Genomic DNA, 27,157 nt, shown 5'->3' with positions numbered 1-27,157 from the left:
GTATATTGTTGTGTATATATAATTAAGCTTCGATTAAAAATTCTAAACTAATATTCATACATATAGTAGCATTACTATGCAATTTTTTCAACCTTGAAAACTAAAATGGGCTTTGACATGATTTATAAAAAAAAAAAATATTACTTTTGACACTACAACATTTAACAGTTTTACCGATGATCATTTTTCATCGGTGTAAGATTATCGCTCCGTCGGTAAAAAATTTACCGACTAATTCACATATGAAATACGTCCGTTGGAATAACGTTCGTCGGTAAATCCATATTCTGTCGCTAATTCTGTCGATAAAAAATAAAAATAAAAACCAATGGTTTTACAGACGGAAAATGCGAGCCTAAAAAAAAATTCCTGCTGGAAATATATCGATGGATTTATTCCGTTTGTATTTTCATCGGTAAATTACCGATGGAATAACGATGTCGGTGATTGTGGCATGTGCAGTAAATATTTTACAACTCTCTGTAAAATACCGATGAACTCATTCCGTCTGTAGAGACGTCAGTGATTATGGCAGATGTAGTAAATATTTTGCAACTCTCTGTAAAACACTGACGATATAATTTCGTCTGTAAATCCGTCGGTTCTATTTTTTTTTAAAATGAAATTGTGTAGAATAAATAATATAAAATTGTATAGAATAATAGTAAAAAATCCAATTAAGCATATAAAATTGTATAAAGTATTAAAAATTAAATTAAATAATATTCATCCAAATATTCATTACAATTTTTGAGTGTTTCCAAAAAAAAATTGAACTAGAACAATGACGGAGCTAGAGGAGGAGGAAGAAGAGGCTGATTGTTCCCGGAACCATACGGCCAAAAAGGGAGCACACACGTGCCACCCATCTGTGATCTTATGTCCATGATGATCTAGCGGAGTTGTTCATAATCCGCTAAGAGTTGCTTATATTGCTGGGTAAGATCAGTTGCGTGTTGCAAGGCCACGATCTCCTCAGACTGGGTGCTCGATACTGATTGGGAGCTCCCAATGGTCTCCTGAAAATTAAAAAAGAAATCATCATATTCAATTCAAGAAAATAATAGCTTACGAAATCAAATAGTTGAACAAACATACCACGAAGTGTTGAGTGCGGTTGTCAACAAACTGTTGCACCTCTCTTTGGTTGTCTTCACTCTGCACGTGCGTTTCCATAAACAGCTCCATTGGGCTCGGCTCACGTCCAAGAGACGTAGCCTGTAAGAAAAAAAATGTTTCAAGTTAAATATATTTATAAATAACAACAAATTAATTAATGATAGATTTCATTAAAAATAATCTTACCATCTGTTTTGCATGTGCAGTGAACGGAATGGAGTCGCCGGTGTGCGTGGTCACCGAACCATGAATTTGCCGATTCCGGTTGTCGGCACCGGACTGTGAGCGTCATGTGAACCGCTCAGACATCACATGTTGGATATATTACGGCCATATATCCTCTGGGATGTATGACAGCCTGAAATCCCTCCAAACCGCCACGTCATTCCAGCTTTGTAGACTGTTATCTCTGGCGTATTTTTTGGCTTTTTTCTGCGTTTCATACCAAAAATCACGCAACCTACTTCCATCAACAAATTTATATGAGTTAATGACAAATTAGATTTTAAAACATAATTTTTTAAAAAAATATATCATATTATTTTTTATGTTACCTAGTTGTCGCGTGATTCTCCCACACCCTCCTCGCAACATTGCCATGCGTGCTATCCCACTCGAATTTGTTCAGTGTATAAATAATTTATTAAAAATAAATAAAATTAGAAGTTAACACCAACCTCAAATATTTGAAACCATGCATTGATATAAGGTCTCCAATCAGGATGTTTGGAAACCTGACTCCAACAAAATAATAGAATCTCCATCGATGATTTAAATGCCGATGTTATTACTCGGGCGGCCTCAATGTTTGTGAACCTGAAAATAAATAAAATTAATGAAATATTAATTAGTTGTTCACAAATTATGTTATAAGTAAAAAAAAAACTAAAACCAAAACAAACTTACATTGAAAGGTCGTCCTTCCAATGTGCCTCATACTTTTGGGTGAATTGACCCCGCTGTGAAGGCACACCACCTCTGCGTTGTAAAGCTGCGCTGGAAGAGGCAGCATCGCGAGTCGGCGCAGGTGCCTCTTCTTAATCGGCACCTAAAGACAAGTCATCCTCGCTGCTAGAAGAACTAGTTGCAACCATATGCTCACTATGTGTTGTTGATTTCATTCTACACATCTACACAAATTGAACGAATAAATACATAATCAAATTCGATTATTTTAAAAAAAAAATTGGTAGCACCTCCCCTATACTGGAGACTATCCAAATTTTTCAAACCTTCAAATATTGACAATATATATGCCATAAACTAGTTGATTTTATTTTATTTATACCTGAAATTTCCTATTTTTCAATTTCATCTCATTTTCAAAAATGATAATAAAATGTTTCTAACCGTAAAATAAAGAAAAAAATCTTATATATAACCTAATATCTATACAAATTTAACAATAAAATAAAGAAAAAAAATAAAATTTAATTCTATATATTCAACTAACATCTATATAAATTTATCAATAACAATTAAAATTCATGGAAACAATCAAACACTCTATTATGCAATAATATAGTAAAATTGAGATAAAACAATTAAATTTAATCCTATATATTCAATTAACATTTACAAGGCAAATTCAACAATAACAATTAAAATTCAATAAAATATTCAATTATTATGGCAATACAAACAATAAAATAGATAACAAATTAAAAAAAAAAAAACTATAGACTTTAGAAATGAAAAATGCTTACCTTAATAGTGTGTTTATTTCTAGACTTTATCTACATACAATACAAAAAAAACAAAAAAACAAAACAAAAAGATATTGTTAATAAAACAAAGAAAAGATGAAAAAAAATCATTAAATATATTGAATCACAATACATACTTTTTAATTTGTTGAAGATGAAGATACAACTAAAAAGACAGATTAGAAGAAGAAAACGAGATGTTTTGAAGCAAAAAAGAGGGAAAACAGATGAAAGGAAGGAGAGAGAAAAATGAACTGAAGGGACTCTCGGTGGGAGTTATATTGTAATTTTCCAATGAACTAAATAATATTATTTTTAATTATTCTGTCAGTGATTCTGTTGGTGAATTCACTTTAAAATTTTAAATTCACCCTCCAGAATTTTCACAGTCCGTCGGTACTGTGAAATAAGTACACGCGGTCAGAGATGCATTAATCATCCGCGCTTTGGAATTTATGGTCCGTCGGTGAGTCCGTCTGTGATTCATTGATTCATGTAAGAATTAATGTTGTCATTTATAACTCTATGCACGTTGCTAGCACTAGAAGTTGACCCAACCATCCTTTTTACTATGCTCTCATTACGAACAAATAGTTCTCTGTGTGCACAACAACATAATTAATCCTTCATGAATCCTTTGTGTAGAAGATGCATCGTTACAATATTTGGATGTAAATATTTTTTATTTTTACACTTCCTGCATGGACACCTAATACCGCCTCCACTAAAATTTCTCAGAATAAATGTTGCAAAATTAATAAAACCCTGAACCTCATTACAATAATTCATCCTCCGCAATCCTTGTGATGAATCTCGATATATATATCAACGATCATCCATGACTTCTATCGAATCTCTATAAAATAATGATGACAACATGTATTAATTAACTATGTTAAGTAAATAAATTTGCAAAAATATTGGTTTAACTCGAGATTATCCAACAAACTAATTAAAACTTCTCTTAAATATTCATTATCAATTATTAACGTTTATACAAATTTATACACATAAATTTACGGAAATTACAACTCCGCAATAGCATTGATAAAAATTAAAACGGAGCCGTTAAACAAGCTATTATTTATTTCATCACAACACATCTAATTCGGTAATTCGACATAAGTTTCGATAATTTACAAACAAATATAATCTTACAAAATCTAAAACAAACCATAACAAGTACAAAATTATACATTCACACTACAAGTTTGTTCGAGAAAAAAAAAACATGTACATACACTAACAAAATACATATACTAAAAAAAACATTAAATACTAATAAAATTGACATTTTAATGTTAAAATTAAAAAAAGATAGATTTACTTATAAAAAATGACAAAATCCATAATAAATCAGAACACGGATGTTGTGATTATAAAAGTTAAAGAATGATTATTTGTGTTGAGAAGACGAGGATAATTTAGGGGGGGTGGGTGTTTGCAGTTGGGGGGGTGGAGCAGTTTCTTTAGATGCAGGGGTGGGGGAAGAAAAAGAAGAAATAGAGGAGAGAAGGGTCGGCAACATGGTGATATATTAACTTTTACCGATGGAATCACCGACGGAAATATTCCATTGGTGATTCTGCCGGTGAAGGGGTCACATCATTATATGGAGATCCCGGTTTGAATCCCTCGGTAATTTCATCGGTAAAATCGCTCGCAAAAACTTCCACGTCATCGACCTGTTTTTTTTTCAAAATTCTAAATATTCCCTCGGTAATTCTGTCGGTATATACCGACAGAAATAGTTTGTCAGTATATACCGACAGGATTATCGAGGGATTTGCATTTGTTGGTAACTATCACCGCAAATTACCGACAGAAAAATTTTGTCGGTAATTTCATTGGTTTTAGTCGAATTTCTGGTAGTGTGAGTCATAATTCAAAATTAATGAGTATTTAAGTTAGAAGTATATTTAATAAAAATAGATTAAAAAAACTTATTTGAAAAAAGAAGATAGTATAAGCTAGAATTTATAAATAAGAATTGTAAGACTTAACCTTAGATTAGAGTAACTTTTTGACTTAATTTCTTAACAAGTGATTGATTGAAAAAGTTATTTCTGACCAAATATATTAGTAAATTTTTTTTTTATCAAATTTATAAAAATAAAATTAAAAACAATTATAGAAATCATACCAAACAGGACACTAACCTAATTGATAAATGAGTTTGTTTACGATATCATCATCTAAGATTCTAATCTTTAGAAAAGATTAAAACAATATCTTTTTAATAATTATATTAATTTGTATATGGATAACATGCTTAAGAATAAATCTAATATCAATGTATGAAAAAAAAAAAAAGGATTCAAATGCATTTTTTTTATAAAAAAAAAAATTAAAATTTAAGCAAAAAAAAATATCTCTAGAAAAAAAAATCTATGTTTTTTTCTCTCTTTATATATATATTGATCTTCTTCTTCATTGGATAAATCCTCACTTTTTGGGATATGGTGGCGAAAGGACATTACTGGAGAAAGAGCAGTGGAGCCCATTGAGCACCGCGCTGGTGGGGAGAGAGGGTGGGCGGGCGGGCAGGCTTTTCCTTCTATGCTTTTTTATTATTATTATTATTTTGTAAAGAGTTATATTAGTCTATCACTAATTAGGATAATTATATTGATGTTCAATGGGATTAATGTTTTTTATATGTTTATTAGTATATCACTAATTAGGATAATTATATTGATGTTCAATGGGATTAATGTTTTTTATATGTTTATTAGTCTATCACTAATTAGGATAATTTATTATTATTATTATTATTATTATTATTAATATATTACTAAAGAGATGACGAAATATGATATCAGGAAAAAAAAAAATTTACAATTTATCCTATACCAAGTTTCAATTTTATTTTTAAAATATTTTTAATAGTTATTTAAGTTATTTTTAAACCGGTCAATTAAATAATATTGATGTAACTCTAGGATGGTTTTATTTTTATTTTAGATAGGAGCAATGAGCTTTTTATTTCACAATATATCAATTTAAGATTATATAATATATATTTATAGTAAATCATAATCCATCCAGGAGAATTGATAATTTTTCTACAATATCTCTTTATCGTATCTAATATCTCTTTATCGTATCTAATATCTCTTTACCGTACCGCAAGGATGAAGACAGTGGCTCTACTCCAGCATTTCCTAATAAGCCACAAACTATAACAGGAGAGTATCACGTGCTGTAAACTAGTCATCTCTGAGCCGTTGCATGAAGAAAATGGCTTCCATTTTCCCTTCTATCCAGAAATGGGCAGATATCCTCACCTACCTCATGATCTCACCATATAAGGTCAAACCCAACTCGAAATCATTATAGTAAACGAAGAAGATTGCGAGTTACAGGGACAATCCTTTTCCTGATACTCATACAAATAAAATAAAAAAACATTGAAATACTGCACAAGGGCAACGTGCAAGGCTGAAGGCTTAACAGAGTGTTGCGCAAGCATGGAGTATTATGCATCACTAGGTCTCTTGTATGATGCCTCCCTCCTCTCGTCTTTGTTAGATCTTCACGATCGTTTCACTGAGAAAAGGTGAGCAATGAAACGCAGACATAACATTGATTCGTGTTTGTCAGAAAAGGGCAAATATAGCAAGCTCGTTATTCCTGGTTTCATAAATATTCTATCCTTCCATCTATCTATTCTTTCTCCAACAAGATAAAAATCATGAGCAAGCAAAATGCAGTCATCAAGGCACAATGTCCTGGCTCACTTTTTTGGGGGCGTAATGTCCTAGATAAACAACATGGAGTTGCAGCAAAGTCATGCATATTTTCCTCTGTATTTTGGTTTCAGTTCTTTATATAATTTAGAATCAGTTGTTTCACATAACTGGGGATGAGCTGGACTGAAAACGGAAGAGTTAGGATTACCATCTTCTTACCACTTCACATAATTCTCCTTGAACTCCTGGTGCTTGATCTTGGCTGCCTCAGCGATTTTGTCGGTGTATGAAACTGTCTTCACTATGGTTAGTAATACCTGGCTGTAACGTGAACTTGGAATCTGTTCAGAGGACACTATCAATTTCAAACATGGGTGCTCTGGAAAGTGATTTTCCACGTCATCTTCTCTCAATACAGGGTAAAAGCATACAAGCCTGCCACCCATTACTAGCATTCTAGCAGCAAGGTCAAGTGATCATCGACACACTCAGCTAAGCTGTATGGAGCAGTTGAAGGTATGTGGTCAGTTTTCTTGTCATCAGGAACAGTGTATGAGCACAATTCCCTTGAGCAATTTTCAGCCACCAGAATTGCACCCCCCAGCACGAACCCCATAAGGTGGGTCATGAACTATGGCATCAAAAATCTATCAAAGAGAATTTAATTGAATCAATTCAACAATCAGAAAACAAGTATGTCAAAACAATAAGTTAGCTGGTACCAAAAACAGCATCCTATTATTTCCATGAAGCAAAATACTTTAAAAACCACCATGCATAGAACTAGAACAATCATAACAATCATTCATGTTTTCATCTTGAAATAGAAAAGTAATAGGCAAAGTTTCCTGCAATTTTGAAAAAAGTTCAAAAGATTAAAACTACTCACTCCCAAGGAAAAAGAGAAGAAATGATAAGCAAAGGTTGAATCATTTACAAATAAAGAACCTGAAGTTGTTTGTCTCAAAGTTGAAAAACACATCAACAGCATTGAACATAAAAAGCATGTCGAGAGAATAATATCAGAACAGGGATTAGTCATCCTAGCAAGCTCTTCCTTGCCCAAGAACTAGTGTTTACCTCTAAAGCCCCTCAACTATTATTTTCATCAAGTTTCACAAGGACTTGAGTCTCCACTCACTTAGTCTGGCAGAAAAGGTTTGTGGCTGGAAGTGTGGCCACACACATGACTTGGTTTTCAATTTCTTCCTAGGTATCTAGCACTCGTTGATACATGCCCCTCCCTGTAGGGTGGTGCAAGATTTCCAAAGTTTACCCACAAGGGGTTCCTTTTAACAAATACAAGGCTTTGGCAGCTAGGCCATTCCCATCTACCCAATTGAAAACATTGTTCTTTAATGATCTTCTCGGATGAGATTCATTCTCATTTTCTTTTCAGCGCATCAGTTTCAGTTTAATTCTGAACTCAAATGAAACGCTATGAGGCAAGTAAGACGTTTACGACCAGCATGGTTCCTTTTTTCTAAAAGTTTCTTCTGTTTCGGATCACTTATCCAGTCACTTCATGCATCGCACTCCTTGCTGTTTTGAAACTAGGAGATAGATACTTCCAATGATTTTTAAAACTCTTTAAACAAACACAAACAAATATTCAAGAAAAGACGACTAGATACTGTTTTCTAACATAAGATTATTCAAACAGAAGCAAATAGCACTCACTTCAACTGTCAAAGCCCTCAACAACCAGGCTTCCTTCACATTTAAATCACTCTGCAAGGTGCTTCTTTAGCCAACAATCAAAACAAACCCATGGTTTATAAGCATGATCTTAATGCAGAAAGGTATGCATGATTCACATAAACAAATTTAAGACAGCCATGGTGGTGTACGATTTTTAATAGACAGCTGTCTCTATTTTGAACAGTGGACATGTCTCTACACCAAAAAGGGGGAAAGAGAGAAAATTTCAAACCAAACAAACTTAATTGCTAAATGTGACAGAGCACCATCATTACATTTGCAAATTACAAGCACCTAAGTAAAGAATTTAATTTTTAACTTTAGATAGCAAAATAATCAGGAATGCACAGATATTGTCTTGAAACATTATAGTATGTGGTTTGGCTTTAGCATAAAGACATAATTTCAAAAACTTTGCAGAAATTCAAGCATGCCTCCTTATAACTCAAATAAAGACTCGAGGGTGGAATGAATCATTTGTATCCAGGACGAAAAAAGCATTCTCAAAAAGGATTACCTCTTTTAATCCAAAACGCCAAGGAGGAAACTGTTGTCTCCCTTGAAAGAGCAGTTGGCGAGGGTAACAATCCATAAATACATTAAGAAATAAACATAGTTTATGCAAGCATGAAGTTATTTCCTCAGATAACTAAACCAAACAAAATTACAAGGGAAAAAGATATTTTCACTCTAAGATGTATAATTTTATATACAAGAACAGTTTAGCAATGCATAAAGTGCTTTCAATCACCTGCCTGAAATTGCTCCAAACATTACAGTTAGGACCACGACCATCAGGTACTGCCCTAAATCAATGTCAGCTCCCTGAAAGATTTACATCAGTTGATGTTACTGGAAGCAGCAAATAGATTGTTTCGATTTCGTAAGGTAAGTAGCAGATGGAAAGTAAATTAACATGAAAGAAAAGGGCAATAAAACGCAAACCATGGTGTGATTGCCCCAAAGTGAGCTGCAGCAATGAGAATGCTGCCAGATCCAACAAAAGGATCATAGACGACTTTCCCTGGGGTGACATGTGCTTGGTTGGCCATCAAGAAAGCCATCTCTGCACCCAGAGTTGCTGGGCCGAGGTACTTGCGGCTTTTAAATGGATAAGTTGGTAAGAGCTTCCTGTCAGCACCACCAACTTGTCGACCAAAAAAGATTCTTCTTTGGACGACCGGCGGAAGCCCATTGTGAGCTCCATAGTCATCGGTTTCCATAAGCCAGAAGTTGTAATCTGGGTTTTTCAAATTTACTCTACCCTGGCAAATGACAATAAACCTAGAAGCATGACAAGTGACTAAAGGGTTCAATGCAATTCCCGTTCCCTATCTCTCATTCAAAAAAAAAAACCATAATCTTTACGAACAGTACTAAATCTTTCTAATAATCAATGTTGGCAAGATTAGATTAGAAAAAACGTAAGCAAGAAAAGAAAGAAACCTTGAAAGGAGGTAAGCAAGACCCTTGATACGGTCATTTTGTTCCTGGAAGCTGATTTCCTTTCCAGAGCTGTCAACAGTGACTTTGAAAGTAGTTTAACAAGTCAAGTAAGGTAATTTTCTATCGTCTGGATAACTCTTTATAGCTTCTTCCAGTTGCTCACAGCTACTTCCTTATCACCAAAGTTAATACATTCCTTTGACAAGTATGCTTCGATTGACAATCTTTCGAGCGATATCTTCAGAAGGAAGATTACCAGGTAGAAAGGGGAGTCAGGGTGGTGATTTTCTGGTAGCCTCCATTCCAAACTCGAAAACCCACCAAACACTTTTGCCAAAACTCACTTCTGCCAACATTCTATGGTAAATGAAGAATATTTTAAAAAATTAATTGAGTCTAAATCATTGTGATCACCCAAAGATAAGTGGTTTAGGATTATCTCCATATCCAATATTCCTATACTTAAAAAATATGAGGATGATATAGTATGGATTTGGCTTGTTTTTAACCCAAAGTTTTTTTTTATGTGGCGAATATAATTTTTAGTTTAATTATATATTAAACTCAAGCAAATATAAATTTAGCAAATTTCTATACTTATTATCCATGATTTAGATATTGAGTTGAGCTCAAGTACATATGAATTTAACAAGCTATCAAACTCTGCATCCTCCAGTTTGGATATGCACTGAGCCTAATTGAAAATAGATCTAATGAGTTGTCAAACACATTGTTCTTAAACACCAAGTCTAATTAGACATGTGGGTCTAGTGAACTACTAGATTTATCGCTCTTAGGCTTGAATACACGCTAAGCCTATTTGAGCATGGGTTTGGCGACCCTCATGACCTATAAACCTTGAGCTTGTATGCGTGCCAGGCCTAATTGGATATTGGTTTGGCAGTGTATCAAGCTTGAATGACTAAAAATTTGGAGATCACTATAGATCTCATGTTAGGTCATAAAGCTTTGTTTGTTTATTCTTATGATTTTTAATATAAAATATTAATGTTATGAGTATTTTTCTCCCTGCACTTCTAAGTATATAAAAATTTTCTAAGAATCTGCTATATTTTTATCTCATTAACATTATAAAAATGATATTTGCCCCTTATTAATGTTGTGTAAATGTTATTTACCTCTCATTAATACTATTAGAAAAAAAAATAACTCTTCAATTTCTTTACTCCATCAAACAACAAGATACAAGTACTATAAATATCTCTTAAATCATTAGTTTATAATTTTTATTATATGGATATTATTAATGTATAATTAAATAAAAAAATTAAATAGCATAAATGGTTCTTTATTTGTTTCCGCCTCTTAGCTTTCGTGTAATTTTTTTAGTATATATTAACATATATAATTATAGATTAATTTTATTAAATATAAATAATAAATTGTTAATTCACATTTAATTTTTCCCCCCCTTCAACCCCTTAACAATACTCGTATTTTTTTACGTTGATATGCTTGTGCCCACAAAGGAGTGCAGGCAGTCACCATGAACTAGTCATGTATCAAACATAAAAGTTATTGCCTCAGAGTGAGTTTTAACTGTATTTGAGTGTATTTATTTTGAAAAAAAATATTAAATTAATATTTTTTAATTTTAATATATTAGGTTAAAAATAAAAATATAAAAAATTATTTTAATATATTTTTAAATAAAAAACTATTTTTTAAAAAATATTTTACTCTTTAATACTAAAATACAAATAAAATAAAAACTGAATCGCGAGTACCATGAATAAACAAGTTTAAAAGCGTTTTTGTTTTTATATTTTAAAAAAAAATTTAAATTTTTTTTAGAAATTTAAATTTATTTTTAGTGTTTTCATATATTTTAATATTAAAAATAAATTTTAAAATATAAAAATATATAATTTTAATATAATTTTAAGAAAAAAATATTGTAAAACATTAATTACAAGTTGAAGTAATCATCCTCCATCGTCCCTTTCCTCTAAGAAAATTCTCAAACACACTGCACTGTGAAGAAAAACAAAAATGTCCAAAAAGAAGACGAAAGGAAGAGTCCCAGAAGTTTTATGGAGAGTATTCAGATATCGAGCTCGAACCCTAAGCAACACAGTGACATCCCTAATCGCTAATCCTCCATCATCATTTGTGCTCTTTAAGGCTGATGATCCCGCCAATTACCGGAAACTCCTTAAAGACTGCTACATCGTCCTCAGCGACAATGCACCTCCTGTGGCTCACTTCAATCTCGAAAACAGATGGCCTCAACCTCTTATCGTGAGCCGCATCATTGAGTTCATCATCACAGAACAACCTTTGTCGAATAATGTTTTATGCAGCGGTTATGACAAGGCAAGTACTTGGACTAGTCTTTCTTCCTGTTTTTTTTTTAAAAAAAAATTCATAAGCCCTTATTTGGTTTTACAGTGTCTTCGTTCAAGCCCCATTGCGGAGGTTTTGACGAGTTCAGTGTGGACCCTTTTGTTGGAAAGGGTTGGGGATGAATTTATGAATTACCTTTTGAAGTATTCGTCAATGTTTTTGCCATTGCCTCGTCAGCAACACCAGCAGGTGGCAGGTCCTCCTATCACTGATCTTGTCTTTCAGTCGTCTCGGAGGAAGGGGCACTCCCCCAATCTTGTTGGTAACTTGACAGCACACGTCCTGATCCTATCCTCATAACCTGTGCAATTTGTTTTTGGGGAATTTTAGTTTTTGCAGTGATTATTGATTGTTGGTTTTGTTCTCAGGGCTTAAGAGGAAGAGGGATTGGGATGATAAGGCTGCTGATGCTGCTAGCTTAATGCTTAAAAGACACCAACTTACTGCTGATGCTTCCTTAAGTTATGATAGGACGACATATCCTGTTATTGATTTTGATCAGGACAAGGGTTTATCTGAAAAAACTGGAGTTGCTGCTGTTAACCGTGAAGGGCATTCGAATGAAAAACTTCCAGGCTTGTATCAGTGTACATTGAGATCCAGGAAGCCATTTGGGTGGCAGCGACGCCGCTGCAAAAAGCAGAGGTCTTTGGATGCTAAAGAAACTGATGGTAAGACTTGTTACATTATGAATGAAGGTAGCTCACCTGAGAGGCTTCCGCTTGAATTCAGGAACAGTTCAAGCCCTGGAAAGGTAATTTCTTTTGAAGATCATGTTTGGTTATAACTGTTTTTCCGTGGTTCTTACAGATGGCTTCCTCAAGTTAATTATATTTTCTCTTTGATATGTTTCTTTCTTTTCTATGTAGCTGCAGGTGCTGCCACAATGCTGTTGTCATCTTGTGTTACAAGCTCCTAACATGAAAGGTGTACAGATTGATAGGCGGCCAATATTTTATAATTCAAAACATCCTTCATCAATGCTTCCAAAAAACCGTATCCTTTCCTATGTTTCAAAACATGTGTTCTTTGCTCATGGTCTCCTTTTGTTCAGAATTATAGTAGTTATCATTTAAAATTCTTCAATCCATAAACAAATTGCTTATATATACTATATAGTTCTTTGCTATTAATTTACCCTAATGATGCTGTTATGTGGGACAGTAATGTGCTTTTGTTTCAAAGTTGATTATTCCCTCCTCGAGCATGGTACAAGTTAACTTGTTGTTTCTGCTCCTGTTTTCTTGGTTATTGTATGACCTTAATGATATTTAGATGTACTGATGTGCTTGAAGCCTAATTTGATTGGTTCAAAGTCTCTTATTCGGAGTATTTTTGGCCTATCTGATGAAGATGTAAGTGCTCCGTCAATGCCACTTTCCTACAGCAAAGACTTTTGTCTCTTGGGATCCACATGCCTGTGAGTCAAGCTTTATATGTGATATTTTCTTGATGTAAAGAATTCACTTAACTATTTTGTTTTCTTAATCATGTTTAGTAATTTCGTTATAACATTTGCACCACCTCTTATGTTTACAACTCTGCAATTATTCACCTCTTTGAGCTACCATGGACAAATAAACTAACCCAACAGACATTACTTGACTTTGTGAGGCTTGAAACAATGGGGTTGGGTGGCTTTTCTGTTCTTTTTTCATTGCTAGAGTCTATTTGCCATAATCTATTCAGAACAGTTAATTGAAGTGTAGAACATTCTGTAAGCTATGCCTACACATAACTTCAATGTGTGTGATATTTTCCAGCTGATCCAAGATTGAACAATTAGATAGTTGGCTTAGATTGTTTTAGGCATAATTGGAGCAAACATGCAGATAAGTTCCTTGAAATTGTTAGGCTCAAAAAGGGTGTGGTAGGGAAGGAGGGTTCGCAAGCCATTTTGTTATTCTCTGGAAGACTGGTTCACTATATTTCTTTTTGTTTCATTACGTTTCGTTTCTTTTCTTTTTTTATTGGGGAGGGGGGTTGGGGGTTGGTCAAGGGGATGGAGGTAGGAATTCTGTGAAGGCAGGAATTACCAAATAGCTTAATAGAGTTGATATGGCTGCTATGGATGGTGCAATACTGAATAGATGAGTGATGGAAATGCATGATATTGATACTGAATGCTAATAGAGCCTCTAATGGGATATTATATAGTGAAATGTGATCTGGCATGCTGTCAAAACTTTTGTGGCAGAAACTTTCCGTCTCATCAAGTTTCAAAAGCCTCGTTACTAGAGGCATGGGATCCGCCTCAAGCCAATCCATAGACAAGGGTTCCTCAGAGTCAGAATTTTCATAAGATTATATTAATTCAACACTGATAGTTTTTATCTTTCTTTTCTGTGAAAGTCAATTATAAGGAAGCCAAGAAAGTGCTTCAGATATGAATGTGCTTTCCAATCTCATTTAATACCAGCTAAAGTAAACTTCAGAAAGCTTCAAATAGAGGATACCCTGAGGAAGATAAGTGATCCTTCTATTAAACTAATGATTAGAAAGGGAACTTTTCCAAGAAAGAATAACAGTTCTGAAATTTCTGTCTAGCCAAACAAAACAAAAAAATATCTGAAAACACTGCATGCTGCCTCAAATTCCTCTCTTCCGCTAAAAAATAGATAGTATTTCGTGGAAGCTATTTGGTCCTTTAAAGCACAAATATGTAGGTTATGCAAAACTATGGGTACTTAGGAAATTATAGGAATATGTTACATGCAGAATGGATACCAAATTACCTCTATGTTACAATGTACTAATTTATTGTTATTTTCCTTTCCTAGGTACCATTCCCTTGTTAAATTGGTTAAGGTTCTTGTAAGACAAACTCAATGCTGCAAGTATGCAAGATTAATACATAGGCACTGCTTTGTTTCATCATCGAATCAAAATGCCATAGAAAATTCAAACTCGGTGTTTGAGGTAAGTTTTCATCCTGGGACCTCCGTGAAGTCTGAGAGGTTTGTGACTAGTTTAATTTCCTTTTGCTTGCCAGAAAATTTATTCCTTTTGTGGAAAATTCTCTTTTAGGGGTGTAATTTGGAGAGAGAATTCTCTGGGAAATCACATGCTGTTGTTAATGAACGCCGTGATAAAACTCTGGAAACAACTGATCATCAGATAGTGACACTAAAATCTTATTGCTCAAAAAGTCAGGTTGTGTCATTTATATGGGCTGTTTGTAGAAATGCAGTCCCTCCTGAGTTGCTAGGAAATCATGTCAACCGAAGAATCCTAAGGAGAAATTTAGCAAAATTTATTTGGCTCAGAAAGTTCGAAAAATTCTCACTGAAGCAATGTATGCATAAGTTGAAGACTTCTGGGTTTCCGTTTGTGTCAGACAAACACTGTTCATGCTTCTTGGATACTCATATGCTGAATAATATGCCAGGTCATACTGCAGGCTTGCATAAGGATTTATATAAATGGAATGGTGCTGCAAATGATTTGAAACACCTACTTGTACAGAAATGGATATATTGGTTCTTTTCATCTCTGGTTGTGCCATTGGTACAAGCCAACTTCTATGTAACTGAAAGTGAGCATGGGAAACATGAAATCTATTATTACAGGAAGTCAATTTGGGAGAAATTAAGAAATAGAGCCATTTCTTGCTTGAAAGACCAGAACTATCAGTGCTTGGATGAAGCTAGTGCTGAAAGTATCACAGGCTGTAGGTTGTTTGGTTTCTCAAAGCTCAGGCTTCTTCCAAAGAAAAATGGAATAAGGATGATAGCAAATCTTAAAGCATCATCAAAAATGCCTAAAAAATCCACTTCTGAACTCCAGTCATTTCGAATGCAGAGAAAAAAACAATTCATTACCAAGGTGGTCAAATGTGAACATTTTAAGTCTGTAAATTGCGTTCTACGTGAAACACATGCTGTTCTGAAAGGTATACAGTTGAAAGAACCAGACAAGCTAGGGTCATCAGTGTTTGACTATAATGATATCTACCGAAAGTTATGCCAGTTTAAAATTTGTTTGAATAAAAGATCGAATATCATGCCTGATGTGTTCATTGTTGTTTCTGATGTATCCAAAGCATTTGATTCCATAGATCAGGACAAGTTGCTTTGTGTCATGGAAGATGTCATATATGAGGATCAATATCTTCTAAAGCGATTTTGTCAAGTTGTCAGCACTAAAAAATCTTTGTGGGCGCATGAGCGCCTTATGTCAAGAGATCAAAACATCACCACTGGTCTTACAAGATTCAGTTCTTCTCTCCACTTTGGTTCATTGCATACTGTCCTTGTTAATCAGGTACTATATTTGAATCCCTCTTTTGTTTTTCCAATGTTCTTTAATTAAATCAATCATGTTTAATTACTTTTTTATTTTTCATCAACTTAATCATTTAGGATCATCTATAAAACCTTGTGAAGAAGTAAATGGAGGAATCAGATCCATCTAACCAGCTGCAAATAGATTTGGATTTAGGTGTAGAAGACCATTTGAATCTTGCAAAGGACAACATGCTTGGAAAATGTAACAGAAGTTATAGGTATCGATAGAAAACTCGACTGAATCTTGTTAAACACTGAGCAAGTTGAATTTGTGGTGGGCTAGGGATTTTGGATTGGGATTTGGGTTAAGATTTGATGCATGTGGAATTGCAATGGATTGAGGATATGTTTTGGGAGGATATTTACCATAGGAGTGAATGGTAACCGATGTTTCTGTAGGAAGAAAGAAATATAATAAAAGAAAGAAGAGAAAAGAGAAGAGAAGCAGAAGAAAGAACACACAAGGCCAAAACCCTCAAAACTACACCAAAATACTCAAATTTCATTATTCAAAGTCCTATGATTACATAAAGTACGTGCTCTTTTTAGAAGCATCAAACACGCTAGTTGCGCCAAACTAAGCAGGAAAAAGAAAACATGCATTAATAATATTCCTCAGCAAACAAAATCCTAAATGCACTAAGTTTACAAAAAAATAACTGTAATTTCTAAACTGATCTATCATTGACTGCATCATTATCCTCTCATTAGAAAAACTCTTCCTTGAGTTTCATAGTGTTGAAGTAAGAATCTTTTTGTATTTTGAATATCTAGGAACATGCTTGACTTCACTTCTTTAAGAAATAAGAGGATGGACGAAACCTTTTGCCTTTTAAACTTTGAATGAAACTTGGAATGGTAAAATCAACGGCCTGTTCAAAACACACATTGTTTGGTTGATTTGCAGCTTCAAAATTTAATTCATCATCCACCACAACTTCTCGAGTCCACATGAATTTCTTATTCACCAGCCAAAAATTCCATAGATTTAGCATCTTTTTCAACATCTCCAGCTTCAGATTCAATGTTTTTCTCCTTAGATGCAACAACCTTGTTGAATTCATCTTATTTTCCTCTTTCTCCATAATTTTTTTTTGTTGCAAAACAGTATGTCCGAAAGTTATCTTTTGGACCAACAACACGAAAATGAGTCTACAGCTGCTGTGAATGAGGTAAAATATTACTTGTTGACAAAAATAATAATAAAAAAACAAATTTTGAAATAAAATCATCCCGTATCACCACCTGTTTCTTACTCTAATGTCAATTAATATTTTTACCTAACATTTTATTCTAATTTCAGTTTGTTTTATTATTATTTTTAGGGTAAATAGTTCATTATATCCTTATATAATAGGATAATTCTCTTATCTGTCATTATATCTCTAATTGTGCCTGCTTAATACTTGAATAAAGTATTGTTTTTCAATATGTCCTTCCATCCATGTACAAGTCACATGACTTTTCTGTTAATTTAGATAGAAAAAATGGATGGAATGATATTTTGGAGAAAACTCAGGGTTTAAATAGACACAATTAGAAATATAAGGGCATGTTGAAGAATTGTCCCATTATACAAGGATAGATTGAGCCTTTTATTCTCATTTTTAAAATAATGTCAATAATGGATAGTTGTAGTGGTAAGTGAGCTCCTTGTGGAACATTCAACGATGAGATTGAGAGTTTGAGTCTCATCCACTGTAAAATGTAGTTAGTGGCATATCTACATCTTTATGTGTGATCATAGCTACTGAAAATTTCAGCCTCGACATTGGTGTAGCATCGAGGATTCTTTAGATAAAAGATAACACTTACATTACTTAATTTGAGCCCTTGAGAACAGTAGTTCCATTAACCACCAATGCACTTTTCTCATTGATTCACTTTCTTGAGCCCATTTTGCAAATAGCCTTGGCAGTGGGATCTCATTTATATCAACAGAGTAATAAACCAATCACTCTTTCAAACATATACAGGTGGCTTGATTGCAGAGGTATATAGATCTCACTGATGCAGGTATGTAATCTTGTCAAAAGCTAACCGTTTGAAAATTTTGTCTTTTGTTATGTTGCAGGGGCGCAGTAGGTATCTGAAAAGGGAACAACTCCTGTCCAATCTCACTGAGCATGTGAAGCGCAATGTTCTTCAGTTTGATGATAAGTTTTACTTGCAAAGAAAAGGTATACCTCAAGGAAGCATTTTGTCTTCCCTGCTTTGCTCATTATACTATGGGCACCTTGAAAGGAATGTGATCTTTCCTTTTCTTGAAGATCTATCAAGAAGACATTGCTATCAGGATGCCTCTGCTATAGGAAGTAGCAGTAGGGATAAAGTCATCTCATCTCCTCATTACATGCTTCTTAGGTTCATTGATGATTTTCTTTTTATATCAACATCTAAAAAGCAGGCTGCTGGCCTTTTCTCTCAGTTAAGGAGTGGATTTAGGGATTATAACTGCTTCATGAATGAGGAAAAGTTTTGTCTTAATTTGGATACTGAACAAGTATCAGGGCTTCAGTCAAACAAGCTCTATGTTGGTGGGGATGGTATCTCCTTTCTTCGATGGAGTGGCTTGCTTTTAAACTCGTGCACTTTAGAAGTCCAGGCAGATTATACGAGGTTAGTTCTTTGAATTTTTGCTGGATAGGTCTTATCCTATTGCTTACTTAGACTTTTCTGTTGTGTTGTTTGGCTGGTAATTTTAATGGATGCCATGTAGTTCGTAGCTATAGGCTGTAGGCCCAAAGACTTTGAGTCTTTGAGATTTATTTCTGGACTTGTAAATTGATCCAAATAATCTTACTGTGATGGAGAATCTGTTGAAGATTTATACATTATTTGACTATCGAAGGATGTTCTCATTTTTGGAGGTAGATTTCTATTATTATATTACCCAAAAGAGATCCTTTTTTCCAGTTCAAAAAACGCAAGATCTTCTTTTGGTGTGAACTGAATTATCTAGGAGAACATGATGTTAATGAATTTTATAGGATATTTAGACTCATTTATTTATTTGTGACTCTTAAGGTTTGGCACCCATATAGAGCACATAAGACTGTCTTATGAGTTAAAACTGTTTTTTTGATGAAATTTTGCACTAGAGTTACCAAAGAGAGATGGATATCCTCTTGTGTTTTGATCTGGATTCCCCTAAGGTGTTGGTTCCTCTTGTTCATGGAACCTTTTCTTTTGGTTCTGCATCAGCATGTTTCATATAGCATTCATCACGCAGATTTGTTACTATACATTCTATAGCATTCAATATTTGTGTTTAATGTGTTCAAGCAATAACTTGTTTAATCTACTAAACAGGTATCTGAACAACCATTTAAACTCTACTCTTACTGTCTGCTGGCAAGGTAAACCTTGTCAACATCTAGAGAGGAAGCTGTGGAACTTCATGAGACCTAAGTGCCATCCCATATTCTTCGATTCTAATATAAACTCAGCACCTGTTGTCAGATTAAACATCTACCAAGCATTTTTGTTATGTGCAATGAAGTTCCATTGTTATGTCTCTAGCATGTCGTTCCACTGCCATCTGAGTGCAACATTCTACGCAAACATGATTGAAAGGTCCTTGAGGTTTGGATCTAATAAAATGGCTCTTTTGTTTATTCTCTCTCTCAGTTTCTGAAATGTAGGATAGCGTTTTTTTTTTTAATTCTTTTCATGTCTATTACCTCTTGTTCTCTCTCTTTGTTCATTGACAACTAGGTATATGTATGTTCTCATAAAGAGAAGGATGCGTTCTATGCACCTTGGATCTTGTTTCCACCCAATTCTTCAATTGGAGGTCGGAGAAGTTGAATGGCTTGGGTTGACTGCCTATATCCAAGTGCTGAAGAGAAAACAATCGCGGTATAAGGAGTTGCTCTCTCGATTGAGTTTGAAGTTATCAAAACATAGAATAGGCGGGAGTACATCGTCTCATCTAAAATATGCAGTTGATAGCTCCCACTCCTCTTTACTTTGGAAAATCAAGTATTAGATAGGTACGTGATGATATCTCAAAGATTAACCTGCCTCTTTCATTTCTGACATCACTTGTACTGTCCCACTACTTTAAAAGAGTGTTTCTTATGAGGTTGTTAAAAAAGGGCTAACTCAAGGGATTAACGAAGGGTATGATGTTTTAGTTCGAGGGTGTTTAACAAGAGATTAAAAAACTGTTTGCTGGTGGGCTGGCTGCAGCGAGGATCATATGAAATTTTGATTTCAATAAAAAATATCTGGGAAAGCAACTCTAATTATTTTTTTGTACTTAAAAGGGTTGTCACCTAGCATGTGCACCTATTTGAATTACAAGGTTTTTCTTGCCCCCTTGACTTCCAAATCCACCGTTTGCCTGTTCACATTTTGCAGCAAGAAGTCAGTTCATTTTACTCTTGCAGTTCTTAATTTTGTGCTCATGGATGATTAATATGGTTGTTTGCATCAGTTTCTGTTTCAAACTCGTATTATGGACATACATGGTAACTTTAGAAAGCATCAAATGGCATGAAATGATTACCTCATGTGCATCTGTCACAAGCACTAAATCTGGGAATGGTGTGTAAATTGGACTTGAATGAGTCTCTGTGAATTATGATGAATTGGTTTTTCTGTGTCTTGTAATTTTCTTATGCTTTATTGTTTGTGCTTGATATCTGTTGTTATAGATAGTATGCAGTGCAAGCTCTCTGACGAGTTCAAGAACACTAGAAACGGAGATATGGAGCCTCAAAGTAGCACATATGAAGTCTATATGAATCCCACCAGTCCGGCAGTGAAGATGCCCTGTAAGGAGGCGTGCGGTATGCACACGCAGGTTGCAGCATTTGTCTTGGAAAAAAAGAAAAAGAAAAAAAAGATGTCCACCTGCGCTTAAGCTCAAGGCATATGGGAGTGTGTGGAAACCTATGAAAGTTCCTATTTCGATGTCGTTTTCAATATCCATATTTAGATTTGTAGAAAGTTTTCGAAAATTGAATTCAATTTATGAAAGATTAAAAAAAAAATTCAATATCTATGTTTTTATTCATAGAATTAAAGAATTAAAAATGTCTTGAAATTTTTGGATCTGGAAATAGAGGAGTGAGTCTTGTCATGATCAGTGATAGGTCTTGGATTTTTTGCATCATTAATTATTTTTCCTTGATATATTTCCTTTTTTTTTCTTTGCACCCCAAAGTTGAATGCCTTTAGTTATTTATTGTTGTTTTTGTAATTTTTTAAAACTCTAATTAAATTGCATACTTCATGCTCATCACTATATAATTTTTTTTAAAAAAAAGTTTCTTTTTCGAAGAAATTAATATTTTCCAAGTGTTTTAGATATATTAGATAACATGCTATAACCAATCTTAGCATGTCTGGCAAACAAACAATACATGGAAGGTAATGAGAAAATACGCTCCGTTTTTATCATGTTCTACACTTTTCTTTATTGATGATCACGAACTGCTCAAATTGTTTGATTTTTTTTATCTGGTTATCCTCGTGTGTTTTTAAAAGATAAAATTAGTCTAGTTCCGGGTTCGTGGCTGTCTCTTCTAATAAGTGCATTTTCTTAGAATCGAATTTGTATTCTCATCCTTGGAGGGATATAGCAGTATCTTAACTACTAGACCAACACTTCATTGGTTAATTGTTTGACTAGTTTGCAACACTATAAAAATTATTTGTTAATATAAAAAACTTACAAAACAAAACTTGATTCTGTTAAGATTTTAAATTTTTTTAGTTTTGATATTAATCCCATTAAATTTGTTTAACTAACTAAACTTAATTTAAAATTAATTAATTTAAATTTTAAAAAAACTTAAATAATATTATTTCAAATAAAAACGATGAACTAAATTAATCCGAAAACTAATATATTAATCCATTAACTTAGTGATTGAAGGTTTTTTTTCAGCTCACTACACATATTGCTCCTTTTCTCTCCCTTTCAGTACACTACACATACGTGACATGCAAACCTCTAAACAAATTTATCTATCTGATCTTGTTTTGTATGAGTGGCAATAGACATATATATGAAGTATTGTGCACTGAGGGTCTTGGCCTGGTGGTGGGAGGGGCTTGTCTCTTTCCGCTGCTCCTGGGTTCGAGTTCTCATGTGCACGTCTGTTACCCTCGCGGTGCTTTACATGCCTACTGGATTTGTAGGGTGTTCAGTGGGTCGTGGGATTAGTCGTGGTGCGCGCAAGCTGACCCGAACACCCACGTAAATAAAAAAAAAAAAAAAAGTATTGTGCGTTAATCTTAATTTATTATCTCCTTTTATTGCATAACAATTTAGCAAGATTTATAAAATAATATCTCCACGTAATGCAGGGGTAAATGTCCACTTCAATTATAAAAAAAATAAAAAAATAGCAACACACAGGATTTTTAATAGAACAAAAACTGACACGAAAAATCAAGTATTTTCCCTAATTTAATCACTAACCATAATATTATAGTTCACAGAAGTGGTTTTCACGTGAGAGAAAGAATTAAGAATTAGAGTTATTAAACTTGATTTGATACAGAGAATCCATCTGATGACCATTCAATTTAAAACTTAATTTGAATTAGATTTTATTTCAAACTGTTTTGGATATTAACCACAATCCGGTTAACCCGATTGAACCGAATAAAACTCTGTCCAATGATTATTTAGTTTTTACTTTTTGTCCAAAATAACACCGTTTTAGGATTGATTTACAAGGAGCTGGTTTACACGTGAGAACAAGAATTAAGAATTATAGTTATTAAACTCGACTTGATATAACGGGTCGATCTAGTGATCAGCCAACCTAAAACTTAATTCGAATCAGATTTCATTTCAAACTGTTTTGGACATTGACCACAATCCGATTAACCCATCTGAAACCGAATAAAACCCTCTCTGGTGATTATTTAGTTTTTAGTTTTTGTCCAAAATAACATCGTTTAGGATTGATTTATAGGAGCTGATTTTCATGTGAGAACAAGAATTAAGAATTATAGTTATTAAACTCGACTTGATATAGCAGGTCGATTTGGTGATCAGCTAACCCAAAACTTAATTCGAATCAGATTTTATTTTAAATTGTTTTGGATATTGACCACAATTCAGTTAACCCGTCTAAACTCGAATAAAACCCTCTCTAGTGATTATTTAGTTTTTAGTTTTTGTTGATCTAGGTTGATCAAGTGACCTGCGGATCAATCCAATAATCTAAGTGATCCAAGCTCTAAACTGGGTTAAACCCTGGATTAGATAAGACAACTATGATAAGATTCAATAACCAAGAACATATGACTTTGAAAACGTACAAAAATGGAGAGCAGCAAACAAAAAGAAAAGGAAGAATGTAGCAAATGGTCATGTATTTTGAAGTATACACAGCTAATAAATTATGTGCAATGTATAAGAATGAATAGCCACAGCCTGTGATATAGTTATCGGCCCCAAGTTGTCGAGAACTATTTCTGAATACTCCTAAAATCTTTCTAAGCCATAGAGAGTAACTCGGCTGGCCGTAGCTACTGCAAAGAAAAGAAATGAAAAGCACCGATCACCCCCCCCCCCCCTCTCTCTCTCTCTATATATATATATATATATATAAACACCAAAACAAAGCCATCTCCATCGATAAAAGCTAGCATTCTCTCTCTTCTTTTAACAATCAAACAAGGAAAGGGAGAGAGTTTTAGTCTCTATTTGAACATCGAGCATGGGAGGCTGTGCTAGTGCACCAAAGGACTTGAAGGGTGATGCTGGCTCAGCCCCAGTACCCGAGCCTTCCAAGGAGGAAACCGTGGAGGTTGAGCTAGAGGGCGTAGAAAAGGTTGCAGAAGAAAATGTTGAAAAGAATGAAGAAGATAAGAAATCCCTTGGATCCTTGCTTGATGAGGTGGTAAGTAAGCATACACCTTACGATAAGTTTCTCATCCTATATGTAATCTTTGTGATTAGCCATTTTAATACTTTTGCAGGATGAAATAAAGAAGGGATCAGCTAAGGAAGGCGAGGCAGGGGAAGTTTCATCTGAGAAAAAACAAGAACAATGAGTGACTTGAGAGGAGAGGAAAGGCAGCAGAGGCTCAGAAAGACAACGATTTGAGGATTATATATATATATATGGGAAAGCCACGGTTGTGAGCTTGGTGTTTGAAGAGAAATTTAAAGAAATGCATGCTTGTGCTGTTTCGGCAGATGCATGCCCATCATTTCGACAGGTTAACAGTACTGTTTGTGAACATTTTTATTTGGACACAGAAATGAACTTAGTTTTTCGTTTCTTGAAGTCTGTTGTCTTTGAAATTCCCTCTTCTTTCTCTCGTTTTTTTTTCGTTTTTCCTCTCTGCCAATTTCCATTTCAGTTTTGCAGTTAGGGGTGAGCAAATCAAGGTTAAAAAACAACATGAAATTAATCAAATCGAATGTGTTTTGAATTTCTTTTTTTTTTTTTTTGAGTAATTTTGGTTAGGAATTAAAAAAAAATGGTTTAGTTGAATTTCAGCTCAAAAAATCAAAATTGAAAAAACCGAATTGAAAAAACTCCTAAAATTAAATAACTTGAAATTAACCAAATGAGTGTTTTTTTAACTTTTTAGATAATTTTGGTTAGAAATTTTAAAACAAAAATTAGCTCGGTTTGATTTTGATTTTAAAAATTAAAACTAAATAAAAAAAACTCATTATAAGTTAAAGGCTCTTTAAATCGAATCCTGTAAAAAACAATAGCTCAATTAAAAGTTTTATTAACTAAATTGAACTTTGATTTTAAAAAATGTTCAACCAAACCGAACTAATTATATTTATTCAGTTCAAAATTTTTAAAGAAAAAAAAAACTTAGTTTGATCGGATTTTTTAGATCCAAAACAAACTGTTTGAATGGATACTCACCTTTATTTAAAATCCGTGATGTTAGCGAATATTCCTTCTGCTTTTTTACTTATATATATATATATATATATATATATATATATATATATATATAGAGAGAGAGAGAGAGAGAGAGAGAGTTATTTTACCCGTGCTTCATAGGTGAATATACAAAGCTATTTTGGTAATAAAAAAATTATAAATATAAATCAAAAAATTTATCTAAACATCTAATAATCATCTATGTAAATAAATAACTAAAAAAATCATTGATAATAATTAAAAGACAAACTGGAAAAATTGAGAAATGAATGTAGATCAAAATATTTGATCTCGTAAAATCAAATATTTACTCGTTTGTGTCCACCAAATATATTTATTAAAATCAATAAAAGATAATAGAAATAAAAACACATATGAAACCGAGTGCATAAAATAAATGGAAAACAATTATGCATGACCGAACATATTAGAAATATTATTTCAAAATAACTATTTTTTTCACATAACTTTTTTATATAAACTAAAATAAAAAAATATGCAAAAATTAAATACAAAACAAAATAGTTTCTTTAAAAATCCTTATCTAAAAAAAGCTTGCAAAACTCATGGTATAGGTAAAATGAGACCTAAACAAACCAATAAAAAAGAAATTAAAGGTAGCCACAAAACAAATTTTTTTAAAAAAAATAATGTAGAATGATAAGATTGTAGAAGAAAATGAGGGGGAAATGATTCATAATTGTATTAACTCTTAAAGTTAAGACTCTGGTCATTAAATTGAAAGCATAAAAAATAAAAACACCGTGAAGCTCAATCTCGAACAAATCAAACACTGAAGAATGTAACTTAAAAAAAAATCAATCACATAAAAAATTATAATTGAAAGAATGAGAGTGAAAACCAAAATAAAAAATAAATTTGAGGGCATCTAAAAAACTTAAATTAGAGGGTAAAATTGAAAAGAAAAAAAACTCTAACAAAAGGAAAAAGAAATCAAAAGAATGAGGGCTAAATTAAAAAAAATAAAACAACATAAACTTTTATTGAAGAGTGAAATTAAAAATCAATAAAACTTTAACAAAATAACCAAGGGTGAAAATCAGAAACTAAAAAAATAAGGAGCAAATTAAAAAAAAAACAATATATGACAAATTATAATTTAAAGACTAAATTAAAAACATAAAAAACTTTTCTAAAAGGGAAAAGGACGAAAATAAGCAATAAAAAATATAAGGACTAAAATTAAAAAAAAAAAAAAACATGTACTTTCTAAAAGGAAAAAGGACGAAAATAAGCAATAAAAAATATAAGAACTAAAATTTAAAAAATGTTTCTTTTTCAAGAAAGGAGAAAAAAATGACCAACAACGACAAGCCACCTATCAGCTGCCATCACACGTCACACCAGGAAAAAAAAGACACGGTGGCACTTCTAAAGACATGGCAGAAGGCAAGGTTTGAACATCAAGTGGCATCGAACGCATTATCCAAAGGCCGCGAATGCCACCCACGCGTTGGCGCATAAAAAAGACGCGCTAGCAGCTTTCTCGAATTAAAAATTAAAAAATCAATGTAAATCACTAAAACACCCCTATTACCCTGGAAATAACAAATAAATCAATGTGAAATGACCAAAACACCTTTAAATATATAACTTGTCTTGTCTTTTGTAAGGGCAAACATATATTTTAACTGTATCTTAGAAAGAGAAAAACCAAAAAAAACCCCTTGGTCACTGAAGTATATTTTGACCTTGAAGATAAAAAAATATTTTAAAGTTTATGAAAAATCTAAATTTTGATCAAAAATTCTAAATTTTATTGATAGTTAAGAAGTATTTTTTACTGTAAAAAATTAGAAAAAACCATCATACACCGTCTAATCTTGGAGGTGTGACTAGAATTGGAAACAAATTATTCTGTTATCTGCTTATCACTGTACTGTGGATGAGACCCGATCAGCAACATGAGCCCTCAAACCAGGTCAGGGTCCGAC

The 27,157-nt window shown here is 33.3% G+C and overlaps 1 protein-coding gene and 1 pseudogene across 3 annotated transcripts; one reads left to right on the top strand and one right to left on the bottom strand.

Moving 5' to 3' along the window:
- Positions 1-5,820: 5,820 nt before the first annotated feature.
- LOC7478138 (uncharacterized) lies at positions 5,821-10,810 on the bottom strand (annotated as a pseudogene).
- An 801-nt stretch (positions 10,811-11,611) lies between these two features.
- On the top strand, positions 11,612-21,439 carry LOC7480795 (telomerase reverse transcriptase). Of its 3 annotated transcripts, none has more exons than XM_024596718.2 (11): positions 11,612-12,001; positions 12,077-12,293; positions 12,400-12,785; positions 12,907-13,027; positions 13,307-13,451; positions 14,812-14,950; positions 15,059-16,294; positions 18,392-18,936; positions 19,630-19,902; positions 20,035-20,312; positions 20,979-21,439. In XM_024596718.2, the coding sequence occupies exons 1-10, from the start codon at positions 11,678-11,680 to the stop codon at positions 20,306-20,308; spliced, it is 3,660 nt and encodes a 1,219-aa protein (XP_024452486.2). In that variant the 5' UTR covers positions 11,612-11,677; the 3' UTR covers positions 20,309-20,312; positions 20,979-21,439. The 3 variants fall into 3 exon arrangements, with proteins under 3 accessions (XP_024452486.2, XP_024452485.2, XP_024452488.2); XM_024596717.2 differs by having other exon boundaries at positions 12,901-13,027; XM_024596720.2 differs by lacking the exon at positions 11,612-12,001 and having other exon boundaries at positions 12,177-12,310; positions 12,901-13,027.
- Positions 21,440-27,157: the final 5,718 nt, after the last annotated feature.

Source organism: Populus trichocarpa, chromosome 3 (assembly GCF_000002775.5).
Source record: "Populus trichocarpa isolate Nisqually-1 chromosome 3, P.trichocarpa_v4.1, whole genome shotgun sequence".
NCBI classification, from domain to species: Eukaryota; Viridiplantae; Streptophyta; class Magnoliopsida; order Malpighiales; family Salicaceae; genus Populus; species Populus trichocarpa.
The sequence above is the reverse complement of the archived record's forward strand: the minus strand, read 5'-3'. Positions and strand labels throughout refer to the sequence as shown.

Coding starts and splice junctions, on each gene's coding strand:
- LOC7480795 (XM_024596717.2), top strand. CDS start 11,678: ATGTCCAAAAAGAAGACGAAAGGAAGAGTCCCAGAAGTTTTATGGAGA. Junction 12,002..12,076: donor TATGCAGCGGTTATGACAAG/GCAAGTACTTGG, acceptor TTGGTTTTACAG/TGTCTTCGTTCAAGCCCCAT. Junction 12,786..12,900: donor ACAGTTCAAGCCCTGGAAAG/GTAATTTCTTTT, acceptor TTTTCTATGTAG/CTGCAGGTGCTGCCACAATG.